The sequence below is a fragment of the Protopterus annectens genome, chromosome 11.part0 (genome assembly GCF_019279795.1).
Source record: "Protopterus annectens isolate FY-2018-M chromosome 11.part0, PAN1.0, whole genome shotgun sequence".
NCBI classification, from domain to species: domain Eukaryota; kingdom Metazoa; phylum Chordata; order Ceratodontiformes; family Protopteridae; genus Protopterus; species Protopterus annectens.
Window position 1 is genome coordinate 132049744 of NC_056745.1, and position 19508 is coordinate 132069251.

Consider the following 19508-nt stretch of genomic DNA (forward strand, 5'->3'; position numbering starts at 1 on the left):
ATGTATATTTGACTTTGCTTAATATTTAATAGATATTTAAAATTATTGGTTCTTAAAACTTTAAATTGTTGCCTTTATTCTACAAAAACTGGAAGCAAATTGCAAAATTGGTAAACTAAACAACTAAATAAAATAAAAAACACTAGTGTATAAAGAAACAAGCTGCTAATACCCTTTAATGGAACAAATTTATCTTACACTTTCATCAGAAATTGACTTCATCAGAAACATTAAAAACATTAAAAAGCAAACTTTAAATACAACTTCAAATATGCTACAAACCAATAATATGCATTTGTCAATTAATCTCAAAAAATGCATTTGTCAATTAATCTCAAAAGTGCCTTTAACTCTTTACTGAATGTCTAGTCTATGATCACTGAGAAAAGATTTTATGTTAACAGTTTCATTTAAACCAGGCACCAGGTCAGCACTCAGTCAGACTTGTCATTGTTTCCTTTCATTCAATTAAGTTCTTGTAATTAATTACCACCCCTGTTATCCATATTTACATGCTCCAATACATCAAAAATAATTTTTTGCAGTAAGTACAAAAGGTAACATGTCTATAAAGTGAATCATTACTATCCTTAACCTTGATGTCATAAACATGCTCTTTAATTCTTTTCCCCAGTCTTCTAGAGGTCATCCCTATATAGAAACCCAGCAAACCTGAGCAAATGGCAATATAGACAACTCCTTTTGATTCACAATTAATCTACCTGGTACTTTAATAGTATGATGGGATGTTCTAGCATAACATAAGTTTCTTTGTTTGAGTCTGCAGGCACTACAGGCATTACATTTAAAAGTACCAAAACTTTTTATCAGTGCAAGGCAAAAAAATCTCAGTGTTCTCATTTTCCAAAGGGTTTTTCAAATTATAATTTCTCATATGCACAAAGGAAGGATTACTACTAAACAAGTTAACAAGATCACTACTGCCCTTTATAATTTTCCATTTACTAGTGATAATTCTTTTTATCACATAACTGTCAATAGACATACCTATAGAACAATGAGGTATTACATTAAAGTTGCCCAAATGTGGTTGAGTCACCTTTTTCTTAGTAAAACCCTTTTTAAGAATGGGTCCAAAATCATCACATCTTTTTGAACAAATTTCTTGAGCAGTATTTTCCAATAAATTTTACATTGTAACCCCTCTCCTCAAATAAAGAAATAATGAATTTAATTTCGTCTTCAAAATCAGCATCCTTTGGTCATCCTGCAAGCCCTAATAAACTGGCCCCTAGTAATGTTATTTTTAATAAACCTGGGATGATTACTCTGATAATGTAGACAACAGCTTGAAAATGTGCTCTTCCAATGAATTTTACTAACAAATTCTTTGTTTGAAGAATCCCATTCAAATTTAATGTCCAAAACAATAATTTTCTTTTTCACCCACCTCAAACTTTAAAAAACTGGTACTTTTATTTAAACTGTCAATGAACTTAATGTAGTTAACAGTCTCATCATGAAAAAAAAGTAATCTACAAATCTCTTGTAGAAAATCACTCCAGAAGAATGGACTATATAGGGTAATATTTCCTTTTCCCACCACCCTAATACCAGGCTGGTGAAAGCAGGGGGCCGCTGTCAAGCCCATTGCGATGCCTTTCTTTTGTTTATAATACTTGTTGTTGAACAAAAAATAATTGTTCTGTAATAAAATTTTTAATCATGCCCAATACATGTTAATAGTTCTATAATCTATATCAGTATATTTGCTTAAAAACAACCTTAAATGATCAACACCTCCTTGTTGAGGTATAGAAGTGAAAAAGGAAACTATCAACAGAGTTAACAGGTGTCTGATATCTCCATGAAAGCTGTGATTATCCTTAAATGTTCGGATACTATCTAAAAAACTCCCATGAGTCTCTGATATAAGATGGACGCCCTTGTACTATTGGGTTAAAGATGGAATCAAGAAATAATGGTACCGATTCTGTACTACCATGTAGGGCTGAGACTATTGGTCTAAAATGGGGGTTTAAAGTTTTTCTATGAATTTTAGGTAGACCAAAAAGTACACCAATTTTAGAATGTTTGAACAAAAAATTAAATAAATCATAATTTATTTCACCATTCATTAGAAACTCATATAAACAATTATGTATGTATTTAAAACTCTTTTGTACATCAGGCAATGAAACCTCAAGATATTCATGAGTATTATTCAACATAGCTTCAATTACCAAGTTATAAGTTTTAACAGTCATAATTAGCAACCTGCCTCCTTGTGTCTGCCTTAATGAACTTTGCCTAAAACTCATCAACTCTTGTAAAGCTTTTCTTTCATCAGAATTCAAATTATAAAAAGATTTTACTTTTTCACTTAAAACCTGTCTTATATCCCTTTCACAAAAACAACTGAAATGTTTTTAATGTATGATGTAAAGAAGGATTATAAACAGAAGGTTTTTTTGTACTTACTACTGAAATGCACATTTTTTAACAAGTAACTGATTTAACTTCCTAGTAAAGAACTTAAGTTCAAGGATGGCTTTAGTTAAATCAGCTCTACAGCTAGGTATAAAATTCATCCCCAGTTCCAAAATTTTTTGATGACCGTCATCAAGTCTGTGGTGAGATAAACTAAATATTTTAAGTTTAGAATTCAGTTTGTTCAATTTGATGTTAATGTTTTCTCTCTCTTTTCCTGCCTCTCCTGTAGTTTGTTACACTGTTAATAGTGGAAACAGAATTAGTCCTTGGTGAATGTGGAGGGAATTCAGGGAAATCTTCAGATGTAAAATTAAAGCCAGAAGCACCATCTTCCATGGCATTCACCTGCTTCACCGCTGGTCCTATCCTAGTATTGTCACTCTGCTGGACCTCATCTGCATGCTTTAAAGGGCTACTACTATTAAATTCTTTGTTGGTACTGAAAGTAGGTTCTAAATGTGTGCCTTCTTTGAAAATTTTGTGATTCCTTTAGTAATTGAAAACATAAACAGTTTTGCCCTCATATGCATTTAAATCAAGAACCGACTTTTTTGTTTAAGCAAAATGACAGTTTTTTTCATATTGATTGACAGCAACATAAATGTCATATTCATTGCACGAGGTCAGTTGTTCTTTTAATAGCACCTCCCATTTTCCATCAATATTCTCAATAACAGCTTTCAATTTTTCAAGCATAGAACAGTTGCTTTTAATGAGTAGCCGTAAAAATTCAAGACCAGTCTTGTTAAAATAACTAATAAGCTCTTGATAAAAAGGATTTTCATAAATTACACTATTCGGGATCTTGAAAAAGTGTAACCCTTTAGAAACAATACCAGTGTTTATACAATATTCAGAATATTTGTTCTCTAAAGACACAGCCCTATACTTTTTGAGATTTTTCTCGTTTCACCAAATGAGCTGTAATATTGTATCTTACAAAATTCTAATCTCGTTGTTCAGTGTTGATGGTAAATGGATCATAGATGTAATGTATAACACAGGCAATATCTTTGAAACAATATTTGACATCAGTACCTGAAGGATTGCAGGAATATGATGTTTCAATAACCGTCCAACTACTGTCGGAAGAATCACTAAGACTTCCTTGCCTTTCGGTTCCTGTTACACGATTCAGATTCCATGGCCCAGTAAGGACCTTTAAAGTCTCCAAAATGAGCTAGTAAATCTTGAAGAGTCTTGGCCTAACTCTCCGGAGTCAGATGAATGGTAAAATTGAGCAGCTCATCGTTAAAAACACACTCCATCGGGACACTGGAAAAAATCCAACAAAAACTGGAAGCAAATCCCGAAAGTGGTAAATCAAACAACCAAATAAAATAAAAGAAACGAACCGCTAATAGTACTTTAGCATAACAAATTTATTCCACTCTTTCATCAGAAATTGACTTCATCAGAAACATTAAAAACATTAAATAGCAAACTTTAAATACAAATTGACCACTGGAAGCCTGGGCAAAAGGAATTAAAGAGCATGTTTATGACATTAAGGTCAAGAACAGTAATAATGCCCTTTATAGACATGTTATCTTTTGTATTTACTACAAAAGAATTCTTTTTGCTGTATTAGAGCATGTAAATATGGATAAAAGTGGTGGTAATTACAAGAACTTAAAGTGAACAAAAGGAAACTGATTGGCAAGTCCGACTGAGTGCTGACCAGTTGCCTGGTCTAAATGAGACTTTTAACATAAAATGTTTTCTCAGTGACTGTAGAACAGCCATTCAGAAAAAGGTTAAAAGAATTTTTGACATTAATTGACAAATGCATTTTATTGGTTTATAGCATATTTGAATTTGTATTTAAAGTTTGCATTTTAACATTTTTAATGTTTCTGGTGAAGTCAATTTCTGATGATTTGCTGATACCTGGACTGTGTTTAAGCTTCTGTGTTTCCCATACCTTACTTGGATAGAAGGAAGTTACTCTGTTCAGTGAGAGTGGGGAGCTTTGAAACACCTACCTGTCCTTGGAGCAGTGGTTTCAGCCCAACAATTGTAGTTTTATTGGCCATTTTGGGCTAATTTCTCTCTTTCATCATTCTGATATAAAAAAAACCCATTTGTGCAGTTTTGTGCATAGCACAGCGGCGGTTAGCTAGGGTTAAACTATTCCCGGATCCACAGAGTCTGCTCTTCAGTTTTTCCCTTAGTACTAGCCAGTTCTTCCAGTTTTAGCACTCAAATCAGTGTTTTCTGACTAGCACTTGCTCAAAAAAGTGACAGAAGCACAAATAAACTTTAGTACTCGATCCCCAACATTTATTTGTAGGGAACAGTCAAATTACTCTCCCCCACCAACTTAACAAGAAAAAGTTCCTCAACCCATTCAGGCAGGTCCAAAGGCCAGTTCCCAGTGTTTTCTCCTGTTCACCTGATGAATCTGGGCATAGTGAGGCAATGTCACAACTGTCTCATGTACACAGGCAAGCCTCTCCTCCTACCACACAACACCAAAATCTGTGAGAGATGCAATTACACAGCCAAACTTGAGGCAAAACTCTCTCCAGCCACGACTGGAATAGACAGTCAAGAGGAGAATGTAACAACCTGCAAGACCCCACTTATTACACATAGACCCACCACACCTGCAACTGCAAATCCCACACATAGATACACAAAGACATACTCGGAAGCTCTAAATAAAAATATGCAGAAACAACAGAGACCTCCAAAGCAGACACGCAAGCAACCTCCACCCACAAACATACCGCAACCAACACATAACCTCCAAAACCAGTGTGCCACACAACCACAGCCCATAAGGTATAACATCATACCTAACACACTTGTAATAGAAGACTCCATAGTCAGGCACACTGATGTCCCACTCACCAGGCTGGACAAAGAAAAGGTTGCTGTCAGCTGCTTGTCGGATGCCAGAATCCGCCACATCACGCAGGCACTCAGGTCACTCAACAACAAGTACAAATATGACTCTCATTGTCCATGTTGGTGTGAATGACCTGAGACGTACCTCCCTGGACTACATGAAAAGAGACATAGAAGAGCTCTCTGATCATGTAACCAAGGTGGGTATGACCCTAGCCCTGAGTAGCATCTTACCTTCACCAAGAATGATACCTTAGTAGAAGGAAAAAATGATAAATTTCAACAAATGGCTAAGCTTCTGGTGTCATTCAAAGGGGATCCAGTATCTGTCTGCCTGGGATGACATGCTCAACAAGCCACGATGCTTCACCAGAGATGGCTTGCACCTGTCACCCCTGGGATGCAGGATACTGGCCAAGGCTCTTGCCACCCCCCATAGTGCCTTTTTTAGACAAGGCTCAAAAGACAAACCCACCACTGTAATAAGTACCAGTGACAAAAAAAGGGTAATGTTGCTCAATGCCATGAGTTTAAACCTCAAAATGCAGTCACTCGTGGCTCTTCTCAAAATGGAGATCATCGATATTTGTGCAGTAACTGATATCTGGTTCAAGGCTCAAGAGAGCACCCCAGCGATTCCAGGTTACAACTCATACCACACATTTCGGCCACAAAACCTGGACCGAAACACCAAGGTAGGAGGCATATCCATATTCATCAAGGATAACCACACCTCCAGACTAGTTGCAAAGTATGATGCCTCAGAGATCATTCAAGTGCAACTGACAATGGGCAAAACTGCAATCCAGATTGTAGCTTGCTACAGATCACCATCCCTGCCCCAAGACCCCCACCCCTCATTCCTCGAGGTACTGGAAAACATGAGGGAACAACCAAACACCCTAATACTGGGTGATTTCAATTACCCAAACATCAACTGGGAAAACTACTCAAGCACTAATACCTTTGCTCAATGCTTCCTGGAATATATTGACTCAAATGCCCTGGACCAGCTTATCAACACCCCCACAAGAGGCAGCAATATACTGGACCTGGTTATCACCAACATGGGGGACAAGTGCTCCGTACCCGTGGTAAATTCCTTGTTGGTTAGATCAGACCATAAACTCATCGCCCTTGATATCCACTTACCATACCACCCCACCCCACCCCAAGGAAACCACAGTGAAAAACTTCTCCAAAGCAAACTTTGTTACTTAAGACAGAGGTGGTAAACTTCGTTATGCCCATGCAGAATGACAATTTGGTTGAATCTGCTGTAGTCTACACAAAAGCACTTTATAAGCACTTACGTGAGTGCATGGACTGTGCTGTCCCGAACAAAACCAAGACCCATTTCTCCAAAAAAAAAGGAAACCAGTCTGATGGACCCCGGCCATAAACAAGCTCTATAATAGAAGGAAGAAATTATTGCAAAAAAGAGTAAAACCCAGGAATGGAGGAGCTCCCTAACAACCTTAGCAAAAAGCTAAGATCCTTTATAAAATGCTCAAAGGCGAGCTTTGAAAGAAAAATCACAACGGACACTAAGGACAACCACAAAGCATTTTTTATCCATGTCAGGAACCTAAATGGCAACTCTCAGATCTGCTCTGAGCTACAGCATAATGGTTCAAAATTCATGGAACCAACTGATATCATCAATATACTGGCAGATAGGTTCAGTGCAAACTTTACCCCACCTTCACCCCCTAAAGGGCCCATATCTATACCAGAAGATTGCGCTGGCCCCGTAATCACAGACACCCAGGTGAAAATGGCACTTTCTAAAGCAAAAAACACAGCATCCATGGGACCAGACAGCATCCCAGGCTGCATGTTACATGAACTCCAAAACAAACTAATCCCTCACCTAAATACCATGTTCAGCCACAGCCTCACCTCAGGATATGTGCCCACTCCCACTGAGTGGTGCATGACAATGGCTGTCCTGCTTCACAAGGGAGGAGCCACCACCTACCCCGGCAACTATCGCCCCATCAGCCTGACGAGCCTTGTCTGCAAGGCCATGCAGCGCATCTTCATGGAACTCATAAACAGCAATATTGGAAACCTACAAACCCTAGGCCCTACCCAGTTTGGTTTCGTAAAGGGCAGGTCATGTCTTCTAAACATGGTTGACTTTTTCGAGATGGTCACCAAAGCAATCGATGAGGGAAAGGTGGTCCACACAGCATACCTTGACCTTGCGAAAGCCTTTGATACAATTCCCCACTCGGGAATTATAGACAAACTCACTAACCTAAATATAAACCCCTACATTACAAAATGGGTTGCTAACTGGCTCACGGACAGAACCCATACAGTGAAAATAGGAAATGCTAGGTTCGACTCCAAACCTGTGACAAGTGGAGTATCCCAGGGCTCAGTCTTGGGACCTCTCCTGTTCGGTATTTACTTCTCTGAGGTACAAGCAAACACAGAGGGAATATGGCTAACAAAGTTCACAGATGACTGCAAACTGGGTGCCATCACTGAGACTCCTACTGACATAGATATCTTGCGAAACGGTCTCACTGAAACAGATACATGGTGCCAAAATCATGGCCTCAAGCTAAATGCCAAAAAGTGCATTATCATCCCTTCAGGAAAAACCAAGTACCTACAAATTACTACATAGGTGTCAGCTCACTTAACACAGAGAGTGTGATAAGAGACCTAGGGACCCAGGTGGATAGTAACCTCTCCTTCGATAACCACATCGCTAAAGTGGTTAGAAAATCTTTCTATATGGCCCACCTTATCACAAAGGGGTTTGCATCTAGAAAAAGGGAAGGTATTGTCCCCCTCTATTCATCACTCATTAGACCCATTATTGAGTACAATGCCCCATTCGGGATGTACCTTACTAAACACCTGCAACAACTGGAGAGGCCTCAAAAATACCCCACCAAGTGGATAACAGGCCTAAAACAGATGCCCTATGCCACCAGGCTAAGAAAACTTCAACTGTACTCGGTTGCATACCAGATACTCGGAGGTAATCTCTGCATGACATACAAGGCTATGTCAAACCTTGAATTGCTGGAAATGCTCCACTTAAGGAAAACTCAATCTACCCAAGCTACACGCTCTAGGGACCTTAACCTGACCTCAACAATAAACAGGATCTGTTGGAGGGACAGATTCGTGTCCCAGAGACTCCCCTTGCTCTGGAATAAGGTCCCCATATATGTGAGGCAGACCTCCTCATTAGCGCTCTTCAAGAGGAATCTTGATGAGTGGATGGGGAACAGGAAATTCACCCCAGGAATCACTTCTGTGGCCCTGCTTGACAGAGGCGCAGGTAACTAAATCACATGGGAGGCGCAAGCCGAAACATTTTGGCTAGGCTTAATTATGCCCTAGGGCCAATAGCCTAGTATCTACCTATGAACCTATGATAGCATGGAATAAATTTGTTGTGCTAAAGTGCTATTAATACCTTGTTTTCTTTACACACCAGTGATTTTTATTTTATTTAGCTGCCTTTATCACTGTTTTTAAAATTACTCTGATGAAGTCTTGTTTTAAGTTTGATTGTGCCTGTTTACTGTTACCTGCCTTGGTTCTTAGAGTGTGTGTGTGTGTGTGTGTGTGTGTGTGTGTGTGTGTGTGTGTGTGTGTGTGTGTGTGTGTGTGTGTGTGTGCGCTCGTATATGTATATGGACATTAAATACTTTAATAACATATTTTGGATGTAAAATACTTCCTCCAACAGTAATTACCTATGCTACATCAAATTTAAATGGTCAGAAAAACTATTTTTACATCAATAAAAAAATAAGTATATAATTAAAAAAGCAAATACAAAATAATTTAACAGATAATCTATTCTCTAAGAGCAATAATGCCCTCCAGGGTAGATGTTTTCAGGGAAATAATGCTTTTTTAGGGGTGCTATGCCCCTCTGCCTGCAGCATAGAGCCACACAACATCCCTGAGCAGGTGGGCATTAATCCCTGATAAGACCCAGCCTGTGGGGCACTATTGCTTGTGTATATAGTCCAGTATTGTGTATATAGTCCAGTATTATTGTACTACATATAGGATCCTTTAGTAGAGGGATTAAGCCTTGTCCAAGCTGTAGTAACTTTGGAGATGATTACATTAATTCTTTCGCTGCAGAAAGTGAAGCCACCAACATGGAAGTGTGGTATAAGAAAGATTATTTATTTGAATGAGACCCCACCTGTGATTAATTTCCTAAAGACTTTGGTCATCATCCTGCTGAGTAAGGCTGACTTTGTAATGAATTATTCTGTCTCATATGTTGCCACACTGATGTGGAGTTAGCAGCCATCTAAAAATTCCATTACCTTACAAAAACAGATTGTATGGGAGGCACAGGTATACTCAGGTAACTAGTATACCCAGGTAACAGGTATACCCAAGTAACTGGTATATCCAGGTAACTGGTATACTTGCTCAAAAAATGGTACAAGGGAGATGATGAGCAGAGACACCCCAGAAAATGATTATGCTTATTTCTGTTCAGTACTCATTTGGCCAGCTACCAGGGGCACTCCTATGCCATCTTACTGAATAATAGTAAATCAATTATCAAACTTGGTATACCTATGTGCATCCTTATTCATGTGTGCTGCTAACCCTAACTCTAACCCTGGACATTAACTTATAAAAAACCCTTTCCCATAACAGTATCACTATTTAGACAAATTATGTCTGGATGTACTACTATTTTTTAGTTGACTGATTAGAAAAAGAATGCATTTGGCAGTTGACTTTCAGACATTTTTGTCAACTTTTGTAGGTGTCAATGTTCAGAAACTGATGTAATGTGCATCAATGTTTCTGCACATCAGTAACTGATAACGTGCATATTAATGTACAGAAACTGATGTAATATGCATCAATGTTTCTGCACATCAGTAACTGATGACATGCATATCAATGTACAGAAACTGATGTAATATGCATCAATGTTTCTGCACATCAGTAACTGATCACATGCATATCAATGTACAGAAACTGATGTAATATGCATCAATGTTTCTGCACATCAGTAACTGATGACATGCATATCAATGTACAGAAACTGATGTAATATGCATCAATGTTTCTGCACATCAGTAATTGATGATGTACATATCAATGTACAGAAACTGATGTAGTATGCATTAATGTTTCTGCACATCAGTACTGATGACATGCATATCAGTGTACAGAAACTGATGTAATATGCATCAATGTTTCTGCACATCAGTAACTGATCACATGCATATCAATGTACAGAAACTGATGTAATATGCATCAATGTTTCTGCACATCAGTAACTGATCACATGCATATCAATGTACAGAAACTGATGTAATATGCATCAATGTTTCTGCACATCAGTAACTGATGATGTACATATCAATGTACAGAAACTGATGTAGTATGCATTAAGTTTTCTGCACATCAGTAACTGATGACATGCGCATATATGTCAACATAAATATCATCATTGACACCTTTTTCTCCTCATTTTTTACATGGAGTTGTGGTGTCAACTGTCACCATCTCTTTCTCTGTTTTTCATGCCACTCTCTTAAATTCTTCAGCTGTCATGCACGACTGTCACGGGTCTTCTCTCACACAATCCATCCATCTCTTTGCTGGACACTCTTATTTCCTCTCTTCATCTTTCTGTCTGTCCCTTATCTTTTTTTCACCAGATTATCTTCTGCTTTGCTGCACATTTTCCTGAACTGTCACAATCTGCTTTCCCTGACCTTCTCTGCAATCTGAAGCACTTGGGCTTCTGCTCTAATAACCTCACTTCTTTGTCTGTTCCACAGTGTGTATCCTACCACTCATTTCAGGTGCTTCATCTCCATCACCTCTAGTTCCTCAACTGCTCTGCCTTCACTGCCCTGGTTTCTGTACCAGCAGTAGTACTGGTTGCACCACTGTTTCATACACCTTATCTTTTAATTTCTTTGGCATTCTTGTGTCACACACAAATCCTGATACTCCTTGCTATGTGACTGCGGCCAGTCTGATTCACACTTCCATTCTCAACCATCCCAATTTTTCATGAGCTCACCAGATGTGGCAAAAACTCTCATCTATTTCAATTTTCAGCTTCTTCTGATTTCCCCCATTTGCTGCCATTACAACTGTGTTATCTGTTCTCAGTTTTATTCCATATGCTTTCACTTTTGCATTCCATTCCCCTATCATTTGCTGAAGCTCTTGTTGTTGTCTGCTTGTAATGCCACATTGTCTGCACACAGCAGCTTTGTTGATCGACCTGTTTACTAATGTAGTACGCTGCCAGTATGAACAGCAGCAGGCTTACAGCTGATCCCTGATGAACACCCACTCTCATTGGGAAACCCTTCCTGAGTCCAAATACTGTTCGTACTTGTGTCATTGGGTCCTTGTACGTAGCCTGCCAGTAATTCTACCAGAGTTTCCAGGACTTTGAACCATTACAGGACTCCCAAACCAGCTTTCTTGGGACCTTGTTATATGTTTCTCTCATCTCTGGCTTCTTACGTATCTCATTGACAAGGGCATCAGGTGCTGACTGAGGTTTCTTCTGGGGATAAACTATTGGCTAGCCTTGTAAGGGCCCCAGGGCCATTAGCCCAGTAACCTCCTATGATCTGTCTCACTTCAAACATTGAGTCGGTTGTGCTGAATCCTGATCTGAATCTACACTGCTCATCTCCTATCTTACTTTCTACTACTATGTGTATTCATTTATCAATTACCTTTTCCCAAACTTTCATGAAGTGTGACAGGAGTTTGATACCTCCATACTGTCCACAGTTGTGAACATTATCTTTGTTCTTGTACACTGGTTTATTCTCCAGTCATCTGGGAAACACCTTTTTCTCCATGTTGTTATGAGTACCCTCAGGAGTTGCTTCCACCCTAAGATCATATCTGCAGTCACCTCATCTGAGTTATCTCCTTACCCTGACTTCATTTTCATTAGTTCTGTTCATAGGTTCATAGGTATATACTAGGCTAATGACCACAAGGGCCTTTATAAACATAGCCATGCAACCTAACCCAGTTGTGTCCCTATGTATCAAGAGCATTTATTAGGACCGGATATGTTAGTTAGGAAGTTTCTAGAGGTTATGTGCATTACTGTCTGCCTCTACCTATCAGAGACATGGGGGCCATACCCAGGGTGTTGTTACTTCTCCTAGGGTGGGCTCCTCCTATTATCTCATTGTAGCCTGTGGCTGGGATAGCACGACTTCTGGGGGTTTACCTCATTCAGAAGCTGCTGGAAGAACTCCTCCTATCTGCCTTTGATATCCTGTGGACTGGTGAGCAAGTTGTTTCTGGCATCCCTATGAGGGGTACCTTGTTACTATATTCTTTATCTTTCTTTCTTTGCCATGCAACCTGATAGTTTCTTTGTACTATCTATTGAGTTGCTGGTGGAGTGACTCTGATGTAATGTACTTCACTATTGCAACTGCTCTCTTAGCCTCTTTGTTTGCCAACCAGTATTCCTTCTTAGCCTGGTCTGTCTTTTCTAGCTCCCACTTTTTCCTGCACTCCTTATTTCTTCTGATGACCTCCTGGACTTCTGCATCATATTACCAGCTTTCCTTATGTACCTTATTTCTATACCTGGATCAGCCACATTTCTGTTCTATAATCCTCACACATGCTTTTTTAAGGAGCTGCCTTTTTTTTTCAACTCCACGTTTTTTCATCTTCCTGAGGTACTTGAGACCTGAGTAATTCCTTGAACTCTTGTGTTTTCTCCCCAGTCAGCTTTCAGATCTTCAGCCTAGACTCTGTTGACCTTACAGCCTTCTCTGACCACTGCTTGCAGCTGACTGTGGCAGCAAGTGGTTTATGCAAATATATATGCACACACACACATATATATATATATATATATATATATATATATATATATATATATATATATATATATATGGGTTCACTACATAATCTCGAAATTTTGAAATATCGAATTTCAAAATCTCGAGACCATATAGCTGAAACCCTTAAATACTGAAAGACCAGAAGCGCGAATTTCGAAATCCCTTACTTCGGAGATGTTGAAGTTGCGCTTCTGGTGTTGCGGTTTGTGAATGGATTGGTGGAATGTCAGGTAAGTATCTATGTTTGAGTGTGTTGGTTAGGGGCTTAAGTGTGTGTTGTAACGTGATGTGTCTGTATGAGGGGAATGTAGGTGTGTGGTGGTGTTTTCATGTGTTTGTCTGTGTAGTGCGACCTTGGAGTTAGAATATCTAAGTGGGGGGGGGGGTGTAGGGTTGTCTGCTTGTGTTTTGGATGAAGGTGTGTGTATGTGTGTGGTGTATGTTTACTGTAGTGTTCGGGATTTTAAATTTCGCACTTCTGGTCTTCCGGTCTTCTCATCTTTCGGGTATCTGGTCTCTGGATTATGGGCGTCGGTATTATGGGTTTTCAGTCTTATGTAGTGAACCTATATATATAGATATATATATATATAGATATATATATATATATATATATATATATATATATATATATATATATATATATATATATATATATATATATATGGGTATAATTGCTATTTCCAAATGATCAGTTCTTTGAAATGGAAATACTCTAAAAATATTTGTATCACCTTTCATCGATTTAATGGTAGTGGGATGAACTATTGCAAGGTGAGTGGGGTTAAAGAAGCTTTTCCTTTTCTCCTGTCATGTGCAGTCTCAGAACTAGTTTATTTTAAGTCACAAGGGTGTGGGGGGTGTAAAAGCACCATATCTTGTATTATATATACTTTTGATGGATGGTGTTCAATGATTTGCATTGCAAAGAAATGTGAACTTCGATATACTCTTGCATAGATATATGTATGTGGAGGAGTATGTGCGTAATTATGTGTTTGTATGTATGTGTGTGTGTGTATATATATATATATATATATATATATATATATATATATATATATATATACACATGTATACATGTAATTATATAAAGAATAGTCAACATGTTAAATGATCAATACTCAAAATGTCAAAACAATATGCTGACCATTCATTATATCAACAACACAAAATATCAACACTCAGTACATCGAAAAAAGAAATAAATTTCCTTTTCTGATATACTACTCATATACCCATAATACAACCATATTCAGCTCAAATTTGTCAGAATATTGGTAGTGTTATGGGAAGGGCTTTTTACAGGTAAGCTGCATCTTATGGTTTGGGGCAGGATTAGGCTTTGCACACATTACTAAGGTTCCCCCCTCCACCTTACTAACATGTGCTAACCCTAATTCTAATGTACAGCTTATGTGCAAAAAGCCCTTCCCATAACACTACCACTACACAAGACAGCTTGGATGACACAAGACAGCTTGGATGCTCACCACAGACACACATATTATACAAATATATATATATATATATATATATATATATATATATATATATATATATATATATAGGTACACTTTCAAATTTCCAAATTCCAAAGTCCAAAAGATCAAAATTGTGGAATCTCGAAACTTGTCATTGAAGATCGCTGTACAGTGCAGAATGGGAACTTTACCATTCTCTGCACTGTAGTGCGATCTCGGAGTTGGTATATTTAAGTTGCAGGGTTGATTGCTTCCCTTCAAAAATGTGACTGCTGCTATTTTATTGTTTTAGATTTTTTTTTTCATTTCGAGATTCCACAACTTTGATCTTCTGGGCATCGGTATTTAGAGGTTCAAAGTTGTGGAATTTTTAAATTTGAAAGTGCACATACACACAAAAAAAAATCATATATATATATATATATATATATATATATATATATATATATATGGTTACCATTCATGCGACTCTCGGAACATCGAGATGACAACGTCGCAAATTCACAACAGTGAAATACCGGAACGTCAAGTTCCGCCTCCGGGAAAGTAACCACTTAGCCAGAACTCCCTAAAACAACAACTTATACATGTTCCAATTCCAATTTCAACATCGTACTATAGTGGAGAAAAGGGCAAAGGTCGGCTGTGGTGGCTAATCCCATTTTTTGAAAGTAGGGACTATAAGTCCAGTTTTCTAACTCTGAAGTAATGTCATCAGTTTCCAAGTAACACTGAAAAGACATGCAAGCCACAACACCCACACAATATCTAGTCCCATCAGCATTTTGGCTGGATCTTGACCAGTCTTATTTTCTACAGAGCTGTTTATGTGCTACTCTGACCTCATTTACAGAATTATATCCAATCCCAGAAGTTCTTTCTTCTTCTGGCTCTTTAAAGATGGGCATGTCAGCTGGGGTTGGACTGCCATCAATATTTTCTATCCATTATTTGACAATGTTCTCCATTGATGCCAGCATTTTTCCTACTTTGTAGAGAACAGCCTGAGCAATATCCAAATCACCCACAACCTAAGACACTAGATGGTTTCCCAGAACCTCTCTGAGGTCATCTAAAATTCATTCTCCATGGCTTCATCAAACTCTTGCTATACTCAGGCCTTTACTTCAGTGTCAAATCCAATGACCTCTCCTGCTAACACTGCACAGTTAGTTAGGGATCTTTTTTTTTTTTTTTAAATTGGTGGCTTCTTTCAGTGTTAGTGTCCACAATGAGGTCCTTGGGTTGCCACCTTATGAAACACTTACCACCTTTCAGCAACAACTCCGGGGCCCATTTAGACTCCATGTCTCCAACCTCGACTGCATGAGATAAGCTGTTCTGTATGAAGGAGATAAAGTTATCCCACATAAAAGCATCTGCTATGTGTTCCCAGGACAGCTTCATTATCTGCATTGGTTTAATTTTATTTTTAATTTAATTTTATTTAAGGTAGGTAGGCTGAAGACATGACTCTTTTTTATAGCTACAACAATAAATAAAACTGAAACAATTACAATGAATGGAAAAAAGAATATACAGAAGACAGTGCCAAACACGTAAAACCAGTACATAATGAAGTGGTTCAAACACATGAATTAATACAATCACAAATTCAGTAGCAAATACAGATATACAGTTTGATGAAAAAAAGAAAATGCAGGGGAAACTCCACTATGTACAGCCACACACAGCATTTGCTTGGTAGCGGCTGGTTAGAATGGATTTAATCTTGAAGAAAGGAAAACTGGCTCCATAAGGGCAGCAAGATCTATAGACAGGGACCCCAGTAACAGAATACTTTACAAAAAAATTCTAGTGCCTAGTTAGGGGCTAGAAAGGTGAAAGGATTGGTGATACATGGTTGCATATTAACAGCTGAAGTTTTGCTATTTAAGAAGAAGTCTAATGTGGGGCAGTGTTTCTAGTAGAGAAATTTATAAAGAAATGACCAAGAAGACAATGCATGTTCTGTTTACTACAGCTAAGACTTAAACATTAGCAATGGTAATGTGTTGGTTTTCCAAGATAGGAAATTGTACCATACACATGTAAACCTTATTCAAGACAATTTGAGACAAATTGTAGTTAGTATAAGACACATAACCATGACCAATGGAAAGCCATAGTCCATGACACATAACGTGTTCTATTTCCCGTTGTGTTTTTGTTGCCACTTTGGTGTTTTCTTCGTCTGGGTAGCCCCTGCCACAGTTATCTCAGCCAAATTCCCATTAAACAGTGTTTGGTAAACAGCTAGCACCTTTCTTGGCCAGAGTATCCAGAAGGTACAACTCCAGATCTGATGATGTCACTAAAAAGCTGATAATTGACCTTTATCACAAGGTACTCAGGTACCAGGTACACTTGTGAGCAGCCTTCATTTCATACTAAATGTTTATTATGAACAGTCCATGGCTAGTTGTTGTGTCTTTTGGCTTTTCCTGGTTAGGGGTCACCACAGCAGAACTCCGGTCCACTAATGATTGGCAGTAGATTTTTACGTGCTGATTTGCCAGCCCTGATGCACAACCTTCAACGAAGGTATGCCCATTCACGCATGTCTCCACGCAGAAGATGCTCTAGCTGAAAATCGAACCGGACAACGTCTTACTGTAAGGGGACAACGCTACCGCAGCACCACCACCACAGTACGAACAGTCCATGGCTAGTACAGATGTTAATTAGCAATTCATCACTTGGGTTCAGTTCAGGTCATATTGTGTCCTTTCTGGACACACATTTGGAAAGGTAGTAAGTTTAGTAGAAAGACAGAAGAATGTTTAAAATATGCTGGAATGCAGCACTGAAATTAACCCAAATTTCAAATGCAAACACACCTCAAAACATGAAGAGTCATTAAAGTTAACGAAGGCTTAGATTTAACTCAACAAATGTTTCATTTAACCTAAGTTTGGTACTGACACTAACAGACTATGACCTATGAGTCAGTTGTTCAACATGTCATGCCACAGAGCTGACTGATTAGCTCCTCCTCCTCATATTCACTTAAAATAGTTACCATTAATAATTTAACACCTTCAGAACTGAAAAGACACGAGCAGTTAACACATTTCTAGTCCATACCTTCACTGCTTCAACTTTTCTTGATAACATCTTCTCCATTTCATCTGAGAATTTCTTTACTAGTTCTACCCCATCCACTTCTTTAATTTTCAAGGAGGGTTCAACATCTTTGTATTTCTGCAAGAGGAAGCAAAGACAGCAATTAGTTAGATTGTTGACACTGAACACTGTATGAAGCATATCAAGTACATCCAAAGCAAAATATACAGTGTTTCTTCCTCCCTCCAACTCATAAGTCTTAACTTCTTTGCTCAAGAATTCTGGACAAATCCAAAAATAACAGGGAGAGAACATACCAAAATCAGGTGCTTTTCTTACAAACTTAGAAAGTTGATAAAATAACAAGCAGTGTATTAGCTTGTTTTTTCTGAAGGCTGCGAAGTCTGAATCTCCAATGTCTGTCATTATTTATGACCACAGTACTCACTGATTTTTGCCAGAAAATCACAACTTTTATGAGGAATAGATGAGAAATATGAGGTAGCAATCACAGAAGTTGTGTAATTCTGGACATTTGGGAGGTATGCTCCAGCTACAGCTTATGTTCTTCTCTTCCTCTGCACCTTATGTGCTCCTTACGTACTCAAGATTCTACTTTGCTGTAACTTACAAGTTGATTTAAGTTCTCATGGATATAGGGTCTATGTATTGTTTCACGTCTCTAAAAGATTATATGTTGAGTTTTTTTTTCAAGCTTTTCTCTTATGCTTTGCTTCTGTCATCATGTACCTTTCTTTCAGTTGCATGAAGCCAAAGTGGCCAACACTAATTAAGTGCAATACCACCTCTATAAGAAGGTTAAAAATGTCATGCATAAATCCTAATGTAATTTTGGTTTCTTTTTATATGCAGTTAGATAATAGCATGATCAGGCTTCTTAAGTGAATGCACCAAGAAAGGATTAAAGTAAAAACAGAGGCATATTTAAAAGAGAGAAGACCAATTCAAATAATCATTTAATCCACATAACAGATTACCCCAAGTTAATTAATCCAAAGTCTCTCTTTTTAGTAAGAATAGTCTCTAAATTATGTTTAAGTAATTTGCTCTGTGACATAACTGGATGGAGCTCTGACTATGACCCAGGTGAATGGGTTCCAATTGTTAGTGCTGGCACTGGACACACCAGTTATGGAGGTAAAGAAATGAAGAGACTCTACTCACTTACCTTTTCTCAGTAGAGAAAGAGGGGGAGCGTTAGGGGAGGTATAAGATGACCATGTTACCTGTGGTGATACTGGTGACAATGTTAAATCACACCAGGCTGGCATGATAGGAGAGACCCCCAGATAGATGATATTTTAACACATATGTGGGGTACGGCCTCATAGTGTCCCACTGTACAACCCTTGTTGTTTTTCACTGCCTCCCTCACACACAGTTCATATGCTGGCATATTGGGGTGGGGTTAGCTCACAGCAATATCCCACAGTTCACAGTATGATGGACCCGCTCCCGCACAGGCTAACCCTCACCATTGGTGACAGCGGAACAAATTTGCCATTTTTGCATCCAGAGTGAGGACTGATAGGATGGGAAAAATATTTGTGTTTAGGCAAATGCAGTGTAATACGTTTCTCAGTCCCTCAAAAACACAATAGTCACCTGTGCTTTGGTAAATCTCTCTGAGATTTTGAGCCATTTTAACACCAGTACTCAAATTTCAATTAACTATTTGGTGATGTAAACCTCATGGACTTGTGATGTTCAGACAAAAAAAAAAAGGCAGGTGCATGCAGCAAGATAAATCACAAACTCCAGA

General features: G+C 38.3%; 1 protein-coding gene across 3 annotated transcripts in view; it reads right to left on the reverse strand.

Moving 5' to 3' along the window:
• Nucleotides 1-19508, reverse strand: part of CACNA2D4 (calcium voltage-gated channel auxiliary subunit alpha2delta 4) — a 2573275-nt gene that overhangs the window by 2325473 nt on the left and 228294 nt on the right. For all 3 annotated transcript variants that reach the window (XM_044087505.1, XM_044087506.1, XM_044087504.1), the window contains exon 3: nt 17747-17863. In XM_044087505.1, coding sequence (XP_043943440.1) covers nt 17747-17863 — 117 coding nt within the window. The remainder of the gene's footprint in view (nt 1-17746; nt 17864-19508) is intronic.